The following is a 19,969-nucleotide window of genomic DNA, read 5'->3' on the forward strand; positions in this document are numbered from 1 at the left end:
AGTATGCGCGCATGTGGAGCGTGTTATGCAATTCCTCGTCAAGCTGGTGCTGTTACCTATAGTATGGCCCGGTGTCGACAGGGATGTCCCGTCAGGAGATGGATGGAAAGGCTGTTGGACTTTTGTTCGGATGATCCTGCAGGACAAAAAAAAAAAGCAGATATCAGCTGCTGCTTCCCTTTCCTGGAAATGGGCCCTAATACGTGATTAAGATATCAAACGCAGCTCATACGCAAGATCTGGTCAGTGGTTTCTACCTTAAAGGTGAGCGTGTGGAGAAAAGTCTTCATTGCACTTTTGGTCTGAGTGATCTTGCAAACAAAGCATGAAATCACATCAATTCACCTCAATGATCAGCTTCACTGACTCTACCTGGCCCACACTAATCAGCTCTCTCCCTCCCCACACCACCACCACCACACCACCACACCACCACACCACCATGGAGTGGAGGAGGGTGGGGGCTTCACTGGCCCTATAGTAGTAGCCCTTCCCAGATCAAACGTCTCTGTAGTACCAAGGGCCCCCATGTGCCAATGCGGATGAGGTTGTATTGATCGGGGCTTGGGGAGAAAAAGTTGGGGATTAGTCACACGGGCAAACAGATGCAAATAGAAAGCTATAAATTATATGTGACAGGAAAGCAATAGTTCCTTATTGCCTTGCACAAGCTTACGCCAGCATTAGATTCCTTTAATCTGAATGGCACTTGGGGAGAGAGGGAGCTGTCACAATAATTTGTAAACTTTAAAACTATTCATCACGAATGCCACCGGAGCTATTTTGGAGCACAAGTGAAAGGATTATGGATCCTTTTAGTGTTGATTTCTAAGCATAATTCACATTTTGTTCATTTGTTCTTTTTTTTTTGCAGTAGAATGGAAATATTTACAGATAGATTAACCTAGATTGCGATTCGGAGCAAACGTCTCTTGTATTTTCCTCACAGTCGTTTGGTAAACTTTAAAACTATTCATCATGTTTGCCACGAGAGCTATTTGAGAGCTCTAATAGAAGAGGTTTGGTGAGGATTATGGATCTTTTAAGGGTTGATTCTTTGCACGATTCAGACTTAATTTGTTTTATTTCAGAATGAAAATATTCACAGATAAAATGCTCAGATTACAATTTTGAGCAAAGGCCTCGAATATTTTTCTCACACTATTCATCGTGAATGTTACAAGAGCTATTTTGGAGCACAAGTGAGAGGATTGTGGATCCTTTAAGTGCTGATATTCAAGCACAGTTCACATTTTGTACAGTTCTTCTCATTTTTTGCATGTTTCATTTCAGAAAAAAACTGCCCAGAATGCAATTTTGAGCATATATCTCTTATATTTTCTCACACTATTCATCATGTATGCCCTGAGAGCTATTTTAGAGCTCAAACAGAAGAGGCTGGGTGATGATTGTGGATCCTTTTAGGGTTGATTCCTTTGCAGAATACACATTTTGTGCATTTCTTCTCATTTTTGTCTTGTATTTCTTGTTTTATTTCACAAAAACTTGCCAAGATTAAAATTTTGAGCACACACCTCTCCCAATATCCAGAAATTCATCTATTGTTCTTATTTCTTTGCATCAGAATGAAAATATTTACATAAAAAACTGCCCAGATTACAGTTTTGAGCAAACATATCTTATATTTTTCTCACAATAATTCGAAAGTTTAAAACTATTCATCATATATGCCCTGAGAGCTATTTTAGAGCTTGAATAGAAGAGGTCGGGTGAGGATTATAGATCCTTTAAGGGTTGATTTCTTTGCACAGAAATGCATCTTCTTATTTTCCTTTCATGAATGAAAATATTTACAGATAAGACTGCCAAGGTTAACACTTTTGAGCATGCACCTCTTGTACTTTCCTCCATAATATCCAGAAATGCATCAAATGATTTGGATATTGATGTTACTGTAGGTGCCAGAAGGCTTCAGAGAAATAAATCCAACACTGTCACACACAGAAAAAAAGAAAACTCCCCTTGGAGGCAAAGCTACCTAACAACAAGCCTTCCCAGAGAGCGCATATTGATGTTTTAATTTTTTTCACTTCTCCCCATAACAGTTATTCGACCCCTTGACTTGCGTGTGCGACATAAATCCAAAGACTTTATTTGGTATCCGTGTTCTTGATATTGAATAAGCAATTTGGGAGAATGAATTAATGACCTGGCTGTTGCTGAAAATCCCCTGAAGAAATATTAAAATTGCTTTCCTTCTGAATCAATAATATCTAGCGCCATTGAGGAGCCTTTTTTTCCCTCGTTGTTGTTGTTTTTATGTCTACCAGCAGGCTATAGCGTTACCCTGACTCGTAGTACAACACTATCTCTGTAGCGTTTAATAATGCATGCAGGGGGAAAGGTGTTTAAATGGAGCATCGTCTTTTGTCAACAGTCCTGAGGTCAGACTGTCTGCCACAGAAACCCACGACTGGCCCCAGTCAGGATCATCCAACTGGAAAAGACTTTGGCTCCAGTCAAGAAAAAGCCCTTTATATAACTTCTCTTGTCGCTTATTTTAACAAAAAACTCACTTTTCGAGGATTTTTTTTTTTTTTTTTTTTACACAACTTTACGTAGCAAGAAGATCTGGAGCACTGAGGATGTGTTGATTGATTTTTTTTGCGGGCTGCTCCTTTACAAACTCAAACATGCATTGAAATATTAACCTCCAGCCAAATCAAAACAAATGTCGTCTCATTTGTGCGCGAGCTCCTTTACACTTCTTCTGCTAACAAAAGGGAGGGAGAAAATCTTCCGCATTAAGCCATAATAGAAATGCAAAGTGGCTCTCATACTGTATTTGGCTGATAGAATTACAGTTCTTTGTATTCACAATTTAATTTCCCCACATAAACAAAGACACATAAGGCTCCCCCAAATAGAAAAGCTTTAATTGGAATTGAAAAAAGGAAAAAAAAAAACTTTATGGGGCCTCTTTTAATGATATTAATGTACGTTCTGAATTTATCACATACATGTGTCTGAGCCTCCTTAAATGGGGCTTTTTAAGCAGCCACGAAGCATGAAATGAATTTTCTTCAGCCCTTTTTTTCCTCTATTTAAAAGATGTCTTGTGTGGAGCTGTCCGTGCTCTCCCATCAGCTCATTAAAATGTAATGCTGATGCTGGCTCTATGGAACAGTGCCTCTTAACCAAAGTTCATCACCAGGGATCTCTGGTGGGGGGGTATAGAGGAGAGGAGAGGAGGGGTGTCCTGGGTCCTCCTGTAGCTGCCTTTTCTACAACTGTACGGATTTCTTTAAGAAAACTGAGGATTTGTAGCACAAATAGGGAGACTCAGACTGTTAAATATGGACATTTTTAAATGGAATTTGGCACGTGAGCGTTTTCAATCAAGCCAAAATTGATACAACACTTGAATGCATCGTCATAATGTTGCATCAATATTAATTACAGCGAGGATGTAATGCAAGGATTTAAATCAGGAGCCTCGTTGAGAAACAGGAAGCAATTTCCACAATAAAACATCTTGCATGAAAACATTTTTAATTATCGCCTAATTTCAAACAATTTCTTCATTTCTCCAAGTGCATCTTAACCAAAGTTCATCCCCAGGGATCTCTTGTGGGGGGGTATAGAGGAGAGGAGGGGTGTCCTGGGTCCTCCTGTAGCTGCTTTTTCTACAACTAGATGGCTTTCTTTAAGAAAACTGAAGATTTGTAGCAGCGTTAAATGTTAAATGTGGATATTTTACAGTGTAATTTGGCATGTAAGCGTTTTCAATCAAGCCAAAATTGATACTGCACTTGAATGCATCGTCATAATGTTGCATCAATATTAATTACAGCAAGAAATCAGCTTTGAATTTGAATGCAAGGATTTAAATCAGGAGCCTCTTTGAGAAACAGGAGGTGATTTTCACAATAAAACATTGTGCAGGAAAAACATTCTTGACTATCACCTTATTTCAAACAAAGCTTTCAAAATAAAATCCTGTACAAAAAGTGCCTCTTAAGCAAAGTTCATCTCCAGGGATCTCTGGTGTGGGGGTATAGAGGAGTGGATGGGTGTCCTGAGTCCTCCTGTAGCTGCTTTTTCTACAACTAGACGGATTTATTTAAGAAAACTGAAGATTTGTAGCGTAAATATGGATATTTTATAATGTAATTTGACGTGTAATCGCCCACGATGAAGGTAAAATTGATACTGCATCGTCATAATGTTGCATCGATATTAATTACAGCCAGAGATCACGTTGAATTTGAATGCAAGGATTTAAATCAGGAGCCTCCTTGAGAAACAGGAGCTGATTTTCACAATAAAATATCTTGCAACAATAGATTACTTTATTTTCATTTTAAATTATCACCCAATTTCTTCAAAATAAAATCCTGCACAAAAGGTGCCTCTTCACATCTGGTGGGGGTGGGTTCAGAGCAGAGGAGGGCTGTCCTGAGTCCTCCTGCAGCTGCTTTCTCTAAATCCAGACGAAATTACATAAGAAAACTGAAGATTTGTTTCATAAATACAGACTTGGACTGTTAAATATAGATATTTTAAAATGCAATTTGGCGTGTAATCGCCCACGATGAAGGTGAAATTGATACTGCATCGTCATAACGTTGCATCGATATTAATTACACATTGAATCTGAATGCAAGGATTTTAAATCAGGAGCCTCGTTGAGAAACAGGACGGGATGTTCACAATAAAACATCCATCTATCAACAATAGATTTTCTTCCTTTTTTATTTTTTTTTTTAATTATCACCTCATTTCTTCAGAATAATATCCTGCACATGAAGCCAGTGTTGCCCTCTCTCTGTCTGTCTCTGTCTCAGCAGCAGCAGCAGCTCCAGCAGCACATTAGATGTGCTAAAGAAAATTGGCCTGCTTTATAGCGCCACGGGATCTGGTCACCGAATATTGATCGGTTTTCATCTCGACAGATTCACTCAGTCCTGGATGTACTGCTGATTGTTGAGGGAGTTTGGTCTGAAAGATTGAATTGCACCTCTGAGACCGCAGGCAGGCAGGCAGGCAGGCAGCCTCGTCGGCGTGTCGGCCTCTCAGGCAGCAGCAGCAGCAGCACAAAGTTGCTCCAACAATATTCAGTTTGTGCGCAGATACATGCGTGATGACTGATGTACGATTTCATTAAAGTGGCCCCTCTTTATTAGAGTGTTTAAGCTGTTTGACCCCAGTAAGTTTACAAAAAAAAAAGGGGGAAAAAACAGATTTTTCTTGGTAATAATTAATTTTTCATCTCCTACCTGTTAATGGATGAGACGCTGGGAACAGTGTCGTTGTCGCAGACGCCCTCTGCCAGCAGTCTGTCTCTGATCTCCCACGCGAACATGGTCGGGTTCTGTCTCTTGTAATCTGCGATTTTCTCCACGACCTTTGGCGTGGCCACTTTGGGTTTAGACCCTCCGATGACGCCTGGTTTGATGCTGCCAGTCTCGTAATATCTGCGAAAAAAATGATCAGACATGTCAGCCGATTTAACGCTGCTCAACGCACCACACATTCATACACTACTTTTTCTTTTTTTAAAACAAGAAATGAAACTTTTCTGCAGCAAAACATCACATTTGAGGGTTTTATGGGTGTAATTGGCGTCTTTAAACATTCATGATGACTTAAAACAAGCACGTCATCCCTCAGAAACTAATTAAAATGCAGGAAAAGCGCATGAACAGACGGCAAAGATGCATTATGTGAGTGATTTCAATAAATCCAGACAAAAGAAATGAAAGAAAAAGCAGAAAAGAAACAGTCTGAATCTGTAATTTAGGATGATTAAAACATGAATTTAAAAAATAAGAATAACTGAGCTCCCTCCTCTGCTCAGTGTACCTGGCTGCAGGCTCTTGCATGGCCGGACACTTGTTTCTGACCCACCTGCCCAGGATCTTGCTGACGCAGCCGTGGCTGACCCGCAGCTGTCTGGAGATGTCGCAGGGCCGGACGCCCTGGTGGGCCAGCTCCACTATCCGCTGCCTCACCACGTCCGGGAGGGGTCTGCCGTTCACAAACACCCCGCCGAGCTGGTTCACACCTCCGTGCCCTACGTGGGACACAACAGCAGCACACACACAACCGTAACATTACATAAAGTCGTCCTGGAGGTGAGGAAGTGTGCTTTTTATTTAATTAGAGGCAACAATGACGGGAAATAGCTTTTTATTATATATTATAAGTGGAGCTCAGTTCACCTCACGTGTTTCTGTAACAGCAGGTGGATTTACATGTGTTGGTAATATTATAAAATGCTCTTTTTTAATTTTTAAAACACCTTTTTTAAATTTTATTGTAATCAGGAAGTTGTTTACTACCTTTATTGAGGCGCCTCATGTTTTTCTTTGCTCCAGACGTTTATTAAATACAGCAAAATGACCAAAATGATAATATTTTGTCAGTCATTATTCCTAATTTCTAATAAATAAAAGAGGATATTGGACGTTTTGATGATTTTAAAGCGAGCAAAGACTAAAAATAAATAAAATGTGCATGTTTTATATATTTTTTAATAATTTTTAATACAACAAAAATTACACATCAGCTGAAAATGTGTCATATTTATATGGAGTGCTTGCACGTTTTTGTCCACGCATGTGTGTCTGTTTTGTTGCCAATTAATCTCTAACTTTAACCTTTCAAATTAAAATGAATTACAAATATGTCTGTATAATAGTGTTCTTTCAAAATAAAATAAAACACAAGTGCACCATCTATACATCATATCTAGCCTGTTTATTTTTTGTATTTTTATCTCTCTTCTGTCTCACTGTTATTGTTCAGCTTGTAGTTAATAATTTGAAATAATAACATGATTTGATGTGAGTCTCCTCCGCAGTGACCTCACATGTTTCCCAGCAGCTCCGCGGCTCATGCTGGATATTAAGTTGCGAGCTGCACGCTTAATTTTAAATAATTGAAGGAGCTTTGATGAATCATATTACATATTATTTGGTCAATGAAGAGCTCGTCAATTATTCACGCACAGTGCCGCAAATTACAGGCGAAGCTGGCTGCACGTGGACTCAAGTTTGGACTTGTTATTTGGATAATTTGAACAATACACGTGTAACTAACGTGTGCTGTTAGTTATTAGGCCCGTACACGCACACGTTCACGCATACACGGGCAGTGTGCGCGGGAAGCTGCGGGGTCACACACGTGTGAATTACACCTGTTTTCTATTTTGTTTACAAGTTTAATTTCTGCACTGTGCACACAACTGTTCCTGACATTTAATTATTTATTATGAGAATTTTAAAGCAGATTATAACGTGCACACATGGGGTGATTGTGTTTACGTTTATTTGCCTGTAATTGTTTTTTTATTTATGCGCCAAAATGTGCCATTTGCGCACAAAACTCGCCTTCCTCTCTCTGTTCTCCGCGCTGCAATTTCTTGTTATTTTCTATCCGCATGCATGTAAAAAGCTGCAGTGGCACAGAAACTCGGGTTGTGCTACTTACGGTGCATCGCTGTAAAGGGGTCTGCTTTGCAGTGAATATCCATTGGATAGCAAAGGAAAGACAGATAATCAACTGAAGTCGCCGTTTCGCCTTCCGATCAAGGGTGAAACTGAAGAAGAAAAAAAAAGGTGCTTCTTCTCGATGGAGGGACTTGTACTTTGCCCCCTCCACCCCCTCGCTTCAGCAGCCGATCTGACGGCAACTTCTTCCCCCCCAAAAGTTGCCTTCCTGTGTTTTTTTTTTTTTCTGTTCAGCAGTCCGGTCCGGGAGCGGAGGTCTGGCAGGTGCGCAGCATGACCGAAAGGGCTCGTCTTCAGGAACACGACCTGTGCTGGACTTGATCGGTAAATTCTCACAGCGAAGGGAGGGATGAAGGTCCAGCGTGCATGCAAGGGCCCCCCGAGTATCTCCTCACAAGAAGAAAAAATCCTACTGGCCTTGATTCACGCGTCAAAAAACGGCGGTGGAGAGACACGCACACACACACACGCGCGCATCGGGTTTCTTCTCCTCCTTCTTCTTCTGCGCTGGATGCGTTAGGCTGGATCTTTGGGCTGGGAATGAAGCCTCTCTCTGTGTCTGTGGTTCTAAAAGCTGCAACCCTCCTCCTCCTCCTCCTCCTCCTCCTCCCCTCCTCTCTCTCCCCCCCTCTGCAGACCCCCCCTTTTGCTTATATGGATGACTTGTCAGACAAAGGCAATAGATGCCAACACTTTGTGATTCGCCAACGTTAAAAAAAGAAAAAAGAAAAACCGGGGGTCCAAATGAGGAGGTCTGTGGGTCTGACACACCGGCAGCAGGAAGGGGAGGGAGATAAATAAGGGATGGATTCGGAGTTTATTAGACATTATAACAGCTGTGAATTATTCGCTCGCTCACTGGAAGTTTTGAATCAATGAAATAGAGATTATTTTTTAAATTTGTGTTTCTTTCTAGCCTTTTATTCCTTTTTTTTTTAACGCGGGCAGCCTGTCTCTGGGAATATTCAGGACACATGTCTCCTCACAACCCGGATCCAGCTCCATCCTCCTTTTTTTAAAATCTCATCTTTTTATTTCATATTTCTGCTCATCTGTCTTCTGGAACTCAAGTAGGCCTGAAATAATTTGTTTTGTTTGCTTTAATTTGATTTGAGAAATGTCAAACCCGGTGTCTAAAAACAGACAGTGTTGACCTTTTTTTTACTCTCAGCTGATGGTGCGATGATCGCACTGGTGGTCCAGACTGGGAGCAGTGGTGGAGGTGAGACTGAAGATGCTGCAGTGCCGCCCAGCTTCTGTAGATGGCGCTGTATGGTTTCTCAAATGTCAAAGAAGTAGTCCCAAAATAAAAAAGTCAAACTTGGGGTGCACTTGAGTGCACGTGGTCACACTGCTAGGTGAAAACACTCTTCTGGAACAATCAGGCTGGAGATCCGTGTGAGGAGGTGCAGCAGCAGATAGGAGCTACACCTGCAGCTGCAGTGTAAAGTCACCTGATGGAGAATTTAACTAAACATACATCATATAAAAGTCAAGGTGCATCGATTTGGATCCTATTATTATTCAGTCTATAGACATGTGTAATGCTTCAAATAATTAAAAAAAGTTGTTTTATTTCGCTCATAATTCCATGATTTTTCAGGTAATAATAGAAGAAATATAACGTAAATAATGATAACAGATTTAATTTGTGGAGCATTTCACAAGTTAAAGTTGCAAAGTGTTTTAGAGGGGTGAAAAAACAGGAAATAAAAGCAAAAAGAGAAGTTAAAGTAACAGAAAAATGGAGGAAAAAACAAAAAAACTGACAATGAAATGCAATAACATACAGAAAAATGCATACAATTAAAAAAGAAATGCAATAAAATACAAAAAACTAAATTAAATATGTGCATATATTTTTAAGAAATACAATAAAACGCATAAAAAAATTATAAAAACACTACAACAATACAAAAAAATGCCGAAAAAATACATAAAAATGAATTAATTAAGAATTAAGTTGGTTCAAATGTCATTCAATTTGTCGTATCATATTTCTCTATGCCTTAATAATAATAATAATAATAATAATAATAATAATAATAATAATAAAAATGAATTAATTAAGAATTAAGTTGGTTCAAATGTCATTCAATTTGTCGTATCATATTTCTCTATGCCTTAATAATAATAATAATAATAATAATAATAATAATATTTTCAAAATAAAATACATGATGTCAGCTGCTAATCTTCCTTGTTATTTGTTTGTTTGTATGCTCCATGTTTTTGGGGTGTGGTGGGGGGCAGGTAGGCGGGTCTGGGGGGCATCTCTCCGGGGCAGACGGCCACATCTCGCGCTCTGCCTCCTGGTCAGGTTAGGGGATGATTTCTCTTTTTGTTACTGTTTTTGGAGTGAGCTTCTGGTACAATATGTAGCACTATAGGCTGTAATTTCACACCCGGCTGCACATTTCCCTTAAAGCTACATTTTTTTTTCTTTCTATAAGACCCCCCCCCCCCACCACCACCACCACCACCATCACCTCCACCACCACTTCCCTCTCTCCCTCCTGCTCACCACAATTTGATCTCCCCCATTACAAAAAAAAAAAAAAAAAAATTAAGCCAAATAATGCTGAAGTTGTTGTTTTGAACCCAAATCCAAAGACGAATTGTTTACTTTTGTGTTTGAACAGCACGTGTGGTGTTCGTGGTCAGATGGGCTCTCTCTCTCTCTTTTTTTTTTTTTAGGAGGGGGGCCTCTCTCCATTCAGCTGCTACAACACCGGGGTCAGAGAGCTCATATAGAGCCTTTTAAACAGCACAAAGACCGAATCAATTATCACCTTTTAGCTTTAATAATCATTTCACCACCGAAAGAAGGAAAAAAAAACAAATTTTCACTTGCAGAAAAATTTAATTTGAATACATTTTCCTGCGATTATTTCCACTCTGACGGTATTTAAGACGAAGCCACCGCATGTCAAGAGTTTGGAAAATGTTTTTGGAGCCCCGGCTGCACCCATTAGGAGAGGTGTAATGTATTGACAGAGAGCAATTTATCTTTTGCCCCGCTTCCTAATGGCCTGTGCAAGGAGGAGAGAGGAGAGGTGGCATGCAGGAGGAGGAGGTGGAGGAGGAGGAGGAGGAGGAGGAGGAGGAAGAAGCGCGGAGGGGTCCAAGGCAAGCAGCCTCCAACGTGAGCTCACACCTTCAGGGGAGGATGATCGAGAAGAGTGGTTGGTGGTAAAGAAGTTTTATTCTTAAAGGTGTGAGAGGTGTCATTTATGTGTTTCTCTCCCTCCTCCTCCTCCTCCTCCTCCTCCTCCTCTCGCGCAGGTTGTCTCGCGTTATTCCGACGTCACCAATCGATCTGAGTTTCTCCTGCAGAGGGGAGCTGACTCCAACTGGTTGTAAGTTGAATATTCATCTGGATTTATTATTATTTTTATTATTTTTTTTAGATGAATTTGTGGATAATTTTCTTTAAAATCTGAAAATAACGTCACAAATGTGATTTTCTGCATGCGTAAAAATCTCTTTACTCGACTAAATCCCTCAGAAAACACACATTAAACTACACAAATGACTCACGGTTATACTGTTCTTTACATCTGAAGACGCAGGAGGAGATCTGCTCTCACTTCTCCACCCCAACACCAACACAAATACCTCTCGCCCTCTCGCTGTCTGCTGGAGCTCCTCTCTGGTGTCCATGTGCTCCAGCAGCGAGGCTTCAACGACACTCCGGGCTACAAATCTCGCTGGCGTGAACAGATGGAGCATCAATTTGATTCCATCCTCGACACCGTGAAAGATTGATTTTGCACTTGCTTTTTAATTTTGCCCATAATTAATTGGATCATTACAACTGTTTTTCCATTGATCCCCCTCCCACACACACACACACACACACACACACACTCACACACTCCGGATAAAATTAGAATATGATCCATGTTTCATATCATTAGTTTATTTTTGTTTTCATCTGTCCGCACATCCAACAGCACATTTTGTAGTTGTGTATCGACGTATTTAAAAGCGTCTGTTTCCCTGTTTAATGCAGTGACACCAGACTTTATGTTAATGTTGCACACTCATGGTCAAATTCAGCATCCCAATCGAAAATATTCTTATAATTGTCTGTATTTTTTTTGCTAATATTCATAAAAAAAACTCCAATAACGTGCCTGTAATTTTCCATTAATGTGTGCACTGTACTTTTGATGTTATTTGAGGATCAGTCATCAGCTGTCAGGCTGCATCTCTCCAAAAAAAAATAAAATAAAATAAAAAATCACTTTTTACAGGACGTAATATTCTGTACATAAATAAAATAACATGTACATGAGAAAACTGTGCTTTTCTTTACTATGAATCCTCAAATACAACGTGCATACATGACTTATCTAACTTTAAATTGACAGGCAGGGCTGTCAGAAACTGACATTTACAATTAATTATTAATTTAATCATCCTTTAGCTCGAGTTCAGGTGAGTAAATGCAGTTTATTTTAACCAAAATTGTTGTTTTTGTTTGCAAAATAAAAGTATAAAGTACATATTTTATTTTGAAAGATTGAATTCAACACAAAGTGGATTATTTAAAATGACTTCTCGGTGATTTAATCGCCATTCTGGACGCTGGATGTGTCAGTTTTAACGCAGCCGATTTGACCGTTTACTGTCTTTGATGGGAAATCATCAAAAATTAAGAATAGACGTAAAAGTCAGCGCGGGAAGTTTTACAGCTGCTGGGCTCGTATTTCAAAGATGATAAAAAAAAAAAAGCAGACGAGGGGACGTCGAGCTGCCTCCAGCTCACCTGCATCCATTTTGACTCTCAACTCCCAATTCTTCTGACATGTGCAGGTTCAGCTGATGATCTGTCCTCACACACACACACACACACACACACACACACACACACACACACACACACACACACACACACCCTCCTCCTCCTCAACACACACACACACATAGTGAGTGAGTGGCTGCAGTGGTTCTGTATTGTATTAAAGATCCAAACGCAAGTGAGATCAGGTTACATTACTTTGATTGGAAAACACTTTGTTAAATTACTTTTCATACCCTGAGCACAAAAGCAGTCAGACAGTGGAGTTTCTGAGCTTTTGCACGCCCCAGGTACAGCAAATCATTAAGAAAAATTAACATCTCATTTGCATTTAAACGTGAAAGAAGGACGACATTATTAAAAAAAAAAAGAAAACATATTATTATTGTTATTATTAAGTTTTTAAATGCATATCACAGGTAAGTCAGCATCTTATTTTTACATGCACAAATGTGTTTCCTGACACTGTGTCGTGCATGTACACGCTATAAGTTGAGGGAATGAAGTGCCAAAGACTTAAAAATACACTCTGGCTCCTCATTCATTATGCAGATTTGCAAGTAATTGTTAAATGTGCCCCGCAGTGCTGGATTAAAAATAGGTCTGTATCTTTTGTCATTTTCAAAAAAAAAAAAGTATTCTCCGCGTTGCATTTATTGTACTGGGAACAAGGGATAAATCCCTTCTCTTCCCCATCAAACTTTCCACATGAATAGTTAAATGTGTGCCCCCTCTGGTTGGAACTTAACAGAGAGTGGAGAGGCTTTACAGTAAAATTGTAAGGGCGTCGGAATATTTTTAGATAATTGTGAGAGAAAGGGGGACGAAGATTTGTTCGTTTCTGCTTCACTTTTTCTACAAAAGTTCAGCTGCGTTTCCCCAATTTTCTTTGTTATTTTTACACAAATCAATCCACCAAAAGCCATCTTCATTACCTCCCTCACCTCTCTACCCAGTCCTCCCATAAGGCCCCTTGGTTCATCACTGTGGGAGAGGATCCTTCAGTGGATCTGTGTGTGTGTGTGTGTGTGTGATCAGCCTGAGGCGGCTCGGAGGTGTCCCGCCAGCTGCCTCAGTCCCAACCAGACAGCCAACAGCTTCAAATCACATGTCAGCAATATGGGAAACAGAGCTTCTGTCCACTGGGCCGCTGACATGTGTTAGCCTATGGCGCCATGTGAATGCATAATGTAGCAGTCACCTCCTGGTGGCAGGCTTTGACCTCACAAATGTAGATTTTTTTTTTTTTTGCGTCAGATTTCTTTAATTTTCCGTCTTTGTCTTCTTTGTAATGATGATGTGATAATATGTCAGCCGCACAGTGTGACTTGCTGATTAGTTTGTGTGTCTGTGGGTGTGTGTACACATATATTCCTCTCCCCAGAAATCTACGGATGAGCAGCTCCCACATAAGCTCCTGATCACTTCTGTAAATGCTTCCTGTCACCTTCAGTGGTGTAATGATCATGAAAATTGTGACCTTGATCTATGGAAAGCCATAATGTGACTGAATGGCCTCCTCCCACACACTTTCTCACCGGCTCCGAGCTCGGAGGTACGCTAAAGGACGGCTGCGAGGAAGATTGTTTAGTGGTAATAAAAAGCCAGTAGTTTGGCTTGTAATGGTTCGGGCATTCCCTCCTTCTCCTCTCCAACAGCCATTTGGCTAAATCTTCAGTGATGGAGGCCTGTGTGAATGTAGATGAGAATCTGGGAGATGTTGTCCTCAGGCAGCGGGGAGATTTTATCGTCTGGTGGTCCAACATGATAAAGCACATAACTGTGTTTAGGGGATAGAAGAGAGCAACACTGATGTTATGTCCTGTGCTTATCATTTAAGTGCAGAGTTTAAAAATCCCTCTATATTGGTATTGGAAGGTGTCATCTGCTGGTTTATTATCATTGTTTACTTCTGAGCTAAAAGAGCAGAGCTGTAAACTGTGACTATGACCATAAAAATACATATTTTTATGGTTTCAATCACATTAGACACGTAGCTTGAGTTTGTTTTCTAAAGTGCATTGTTTTGCGCTTTAAATAAAGTGTCTGTTTATATGAATTTTAATGTGTGACAGTCTTATCTGTTTGGCACAAACTTTTCCCCACCCATGTTTGTTGTGCTCCAAGTGAAGACAGGAAGAACGAGAAAAGAAAAAAAAAAAAAAGAATCAATCTCTGGCTCTGATGTCGCTCGGATTCTCATTTAGTCTGGAAAATCTGGTTTGCGCAACATTGTTTATGATCACACCCTTGCCAGCTTTTCATATTTAAACGAGCAAAGGTTTAATTACCAAATGATGACAGTGTCATATGGTGCCATGATGGCACAGGGTGTCTAATGAATGCAGAGGAGCGAGGGATGCGTACGCGACACTGAGTGACAGTGGGATGCACAGATCAAAACAGGGAAAAAAAGAAGAGGGAGAGACAGTAAAACATCTGTAATTTGCAATTCACTAATGTTCAATGGTTGCTCATGGATTAAGAATTTTAAACTATTGTCTGCCAGATGGAAGAGGAGAGGCAGGGAGGGGTTGTAGAGGAGGAGGAGGGGGCTTCCAAGCAGCATATTTACATCTGTATATCAACCCTGGATTTAGTAATCAGACAGAAAACCAACTGCCTCCAAAAACACTCTCGGGGCGTTGCATCTATTACCTATTTTCCAGCAGCACAAACATTAGCGAATGATTCTCCTCGTTTGTTTTTGTTTTTTTCTCTCTTTTTTTTTTTTTCCGAGGCGTATTTAAATTCGCCGGGGCAGCTCGTAGATTGTGGGGAGTTTTGTGCACGACTTGCTCTATCTATCTCGATATAATCACGAGACAGTTTGGAGTGCCGGACCCGGGTCTGTTCACACATCAGAGTTAATTTCACCGGGGTGTTGATGTGCTCTGAAATATTGCACTGAAGTAATATCAGTTAGTGGGCCGCCAAAAGATGTACATGCTTAACCAGGCGTGAAACCTTGCTGAATTACACCGTATTTATACTTATCTCAGATCAGCGCATTTGTCATTAAAATCTGGCCTGGTTGCCTGTCTGTTTTATGGATCTGTTTAATGATGCACTGTGTAATAGTGTTACAATGTATAGCCCAGCTATTGGCACATTTCACTCAGCGGCGTCAATAAATAACCACAGCAACCTTCAAGTTTCATCTCAACTCGGAGTGCTTCTTGTATCCCAGGATTCCTTGTGGTTTTCGGAGTCTGTTTGCCTTCCTGGTGTTAACAAATCATGCACAGAATACTTCACTCATAGTAGAAGAAGTGCTCATAGGAGAAATACCGCAATCAAACATACAGCATTACATTCAACATCAAATTTAAGTGTTTTAGCTGGTTGGGAAGGAGCAAATTTGAACCACTGGATAAACTGTGGGGTAGTTCGAGCGACAACAATGTGTCGTATTTGAAAGGTCACATGTTTTGTGAGTGAAAAAGTTTCTTTATTTAGTTGAGTAGCAGTAAAAGTATCTCAAAATTGTACTTCAGTTGCAAACACTGCCCCAAAATGCAGCAACTAGCCTGGACCTACATGTTTAGTCACCATAATCTGATAATGTTGACACAAACATTTTTAGCATATAGCATATCGAAGAAAACAGCGTGTAAAATGTGTCAACAGTCAACGCCACCGCTAGCTTAAAGGTGTTACTGAAGACATTCATCCGCTAAATGTGGCCATCTTCCCCTTTCCACTGCATTCACATTTGAATCATCGTTGCTAGTTTGTTGCAATACCTCGCGTTGCTAACGCTGACTGGCATTCACTAGCTGGCTAGCATTAACGTGGCTAATGGCAGCTAGCTAACGTGAGGCAGTATACAGTATGCTGGGCACAAACAAGGATGTTACATTACATCCGGACACAGTGTTGGAGGGTTGAGCCCCGTTTCTTGCAATGAAAGCTGCTCAGTGGTGTTTTGGAGCCAAAACAACTGATTAACTTCCGGTTTAGCGCCCGACTTACTTTGATGGGGATAAAATAATTTAGACTTCTAGACTTTTCAAATGTTATTGGACCGAATTGCTCCAGTTATGACAGTGAAACGAGTCATTTCGAAGGGGTTGCGACACTCAAATGTATTTATATATGAGATACTTTTATTCTGTAACTTTCCACAAGGTCTCTTGATGTATTATCAATGATTTGTCTACATGAAAATGTTTAAGCACACTACTTTATTCCACCACTGTACTTCATGGGGCTGCAGATCTTTTTCCAAACCATGGTTGCCCACTTTTACATTTCTTAATGCCTTTTTCCTACTTTCCAGACAGCAATTGATTTCCATTGATTTCCAAATGGTATGAAAATCATTCAGCAGGCTTTTTGAATCATTCACCGCATTATATTTGATTTGACAGCATTCACAGTGATGAATTACACAGCTTAAGCTCCAAGAGTTTCAAGACTATGTCAATTGATTTTCATGCCATAAGAAAATGAATGGAAACCAATGGCTGTTTATGGTAGGGGGTCCAAGCCTGGGGGCCAGGACCCTCTGAGGGGTCACGAGATGGCTAAGGGGATAGAGAAGCAGAATAATATGTTTATGTTACACAAAATCGGCTTTATTTTTTAGACTTCCTTCTAATCTTTGATTGTTTCTAAGTATGTTCTGAGTATGTTTTTGCAAAACTTAACACTGTACATCTCTTTAGGCTTAATTCTTTTTATTTTATTCTCGTCACAACTTTATACTCGTGCTCTGGTTAGGCTCAGGCACAAAAACCACTTGGGTATGGTTAGGAAAACATCAGGGTTTGGCTTAAAATGCTCCTTAAAAACATCCAGTTTTGTCACCACAAACTCAACTTGAGATGGCATACCACGTAATGATGTGGTTTAATTCCAGCTGTTGACATTTGTTGAATGTCATCTTGCTCTTTCGTCCGGTTCCACAGTCTGCTACCACTAAAGGTTAAAGACATAATACGTAAAATTTCTGGATTAAAATGTCTAAAAAACGACCAGACTTTTGTTGTACATTTTGTTGAGTTGTGTGTTTTATCCAAAATGTTTCCAAAAATATCCAAACCCAGAGAAATCCCTAAGTTTGCTCAAGATAACGGTGGTCATGGTCATGTAGATAGATTTTCTTTAGTAGTGGTGGTTGTTTGACTACAATTCCCATGATCCCGTGCTACTTTTGTCTTTCGTTTCATTTTGCTTCGATTGAGAGACCCCTTGTAAGAAATCATCTTACATATTTACATTTAAAATTGCCAAAAAAAAAATAAATGAAAAACACATATAAGAAAGAAGAAAATCAGACATTTTAAGAAGCGTAGTTTGTTAATCAGCCAGTGGTTATGTAAACAAAAACAATCAATGTCACCGGTACGGTCCTTTAGTCCTGGATTCATTAAGCAGAAGTGGACTGTGGAGAGCTCACCCTTTCATTAGTAATTAAGTGCTGTTGTCATGCTGTGACGTAATGACTTTACCCCGGCCATCCATCCTGTGACACTGAGAGCTCCTCCCTCTGAATCACACACCAGGAAACAGCACATTATCATACACGTACTTTAAATATCTAAATAACTGTGTTGTTTCTATTTAGCCACGCCTGTCGTTTTGTTTTGTTTTAAAGAAAAGAGCTGACTCCTTGTTTTCGGCGCATGCTGGATGTACACCGAGGCAGACACATGTTGTGGCAGTTGTTGCCGCCGATATATCCGGGCCCTCTGACTGTACAGGTCTCCCATGGCTCCCTCCCCAGGACTGCGAAAACATCTGTCACGGCGGCTGCCATTTTCCTCTGTGGTCAGAGCGTCAGGTGAAGGTGCTGCCTGCTAGCCTCATGACATGGTACACATGGGTACCTCCAACAACAGTGCTCATTAACAGGCAAATGGAGCAGGAGCCCCAGCAAATTGAGCAGCGTTTCGCCAGGCTCGGCCCTGCCAGATTGTTCAGATAGCCAAAGTGACATCACCAAGTGCCAGCCCCCTTTGCCCCCCACCCCCCTCCAAAAAAATTAACATCCCTAATCATCTGCCAGGCTAAACATTATTCTTCATGATTCAGATCAGCCATGCTTGCCCTCCACTCACAGAGTATCTCTCCTCTCTCTGGGCCAAAAGCAGCCAGCCTTGGACTGATTGCTCAGCCTTTTGTGCCCTTCGTTTGTGAGAATGGCAAATCGATTCGAAAATCATCACCCATGAGCAGCTATCATGCAGAGCCGGGCGTGTGAGTGTTGCAGATATGAAATGGAAATCAGGAAAACAGAAAAAGTGGGGCCCTGCTTTTGGAATGAGTGTCGCCGAGAAATAAACTCACAAATAAGTTTTGTTTTTTGTACAAAAACATTAAACGAAAGGGCGACACCAACCACGAAACTCACAACACAGGATTCAAACCTGCTATCGGGGCCTAACACTACAAAATAGGTAAACAACTATAATAAGTTAGAGGTTATTGGTGTGTTCTGATGCTTGTGAAGGTTTGTTTGTATCAGAAATGTTCAAAAAATGTAATTTAAATCATGATCATACATCATTATTACAACTTTTCAATTCATGTATGTGAAATGATCTTAAATGCATATGGTCGAGAAAAAAAATAGGGACTAGGCCTTTAATATCGTGACAATTTCAGCCTTTAAATAATGTAATGATGCCGACCCTTATTAAATATTATATGTAAACTTTGCCATGTGAAAACCCAGATTTCATATTGTTCGTATTAGAATTACCACATGTGGAAACAAAACATTGCACATGAAATGACATTAAATTTGCCTTCTTTCACAGGCAGTTGGCCATTTTTACCTGTACTAAATTTTAGCGTTAAAGTAAAATACTGTCACATGTGAACACATGAAGACAATTTCACACATTCACATTTTTTTACAAATTAAATATTCACATAAAAAATTTAATTTTACACATGATTGGCCATTTTAACATGTGAACTTAAATTTTAACATGTGAAAAGAAAACGTCACATGTGAACTGGTGATCTTCACAAGAAATTGACTTTTTTTCCACATGTAAACATTTCCACATCTGGAATTTACATTTTCACATGTGAATTACAAACATCTGTATGTGATTGGCTCTTGGAAACATTCACGTGAAATTTGCTTCTTCACGTGTGAACTTTTAACATTTTAACATGTGGAAGTAAAAAAAAGTGTCATACATAAAATGTGCAAGTCTTTTTGTTTTCAAATGAATGAATATTTCCCAGAAATTTTTGTTTATTCCTCATGTGGATTAGAATTTCCACATCTGGAATCAATTTAATGTTCATGACCAAATATTGTAATGATTTACTCTTACATGCTCTCGCTGGTTCGACTCCAGCCGACGACCTTGGTTGTATGTAATGCCCCTCTCTCTCTACCCATTTCCTGCCTGCCTCTTCCCCTCACTCTGTCCATTAAAGGCAAAACAAATCATCTTTACTAAAAAAAAGAAGACTATTAGTCAACAAGCACAACTCTTACATCTCCTGTGTGACTGACGTCTCTTTTGAATCCTCACCGAAGATAAAACCTCAAATTTAACCCAAAAAAGTGAGCTGCAAGAAGAAAGATCAGCACGAGGAGCAGAAAGGAAGCTTGGCATATCTAATTAATTACCGCATATTAGAATGTTTGTTTACAGAAATGAAGTGCTACAAGAGGTCTGATGTTAATTAATTTAAAGTGTACTTCCCCCCTCACTCC

At 40.0% G+C, this 19,969-nt stretch overlaps 1 protein-coding gene across 2 annotated transcripts in view; it reads right to left on the reverse strand.

The window, feature by feature from the left end:
* The window catches only part of LOC141015588 (paired box protein Pax-2a-like), a 35,006-nt gene extending 27,508 nt beyond the window's left edge, over positions 1-7,498 (reverse strand). The window contains exons 1-4 of one of the 2 annotated variants that reach the window (XM_073489718.1): positions 7,456-7,498; positions 5,872-6,037; positions 5,241-5,438; positions 57-136 (exon numbers count right to left, since the gene is read on the reverse strand). In XM_073489718.1, coding sequence (XP_073345819.1) covers positions 57-136; positions 5,241-5,438; positions 5,872-6,037; positions 7,456-7,498 — 487 coding nt within the window. Of the gene's footprint in view, positions 1-56; positions 137-5,240; positions 5,439-5,871; positions 6,050-7,455 lie in introns of both variants that reach the window. The other variant, XM_073489717.1, reaches the window with a different exon arrangement.
* Between the last annotated feature and the right edge of the window lie 12,471 nt (positions 7,499-19,969).

Source organism: Pagrus major, chromosome 20, assembly GCF_040436345.1.
Source record: "Pagrus major chromosome 20, Pma_NU_1.0".
In the NCBI taxonomy this organism is placed as follows: domain Eukaryota; kingdom Metazoa; phylum Chordata; class Actinopteri; order Spariformes; family Sparidae; genus Pagrus; species Pagrus major.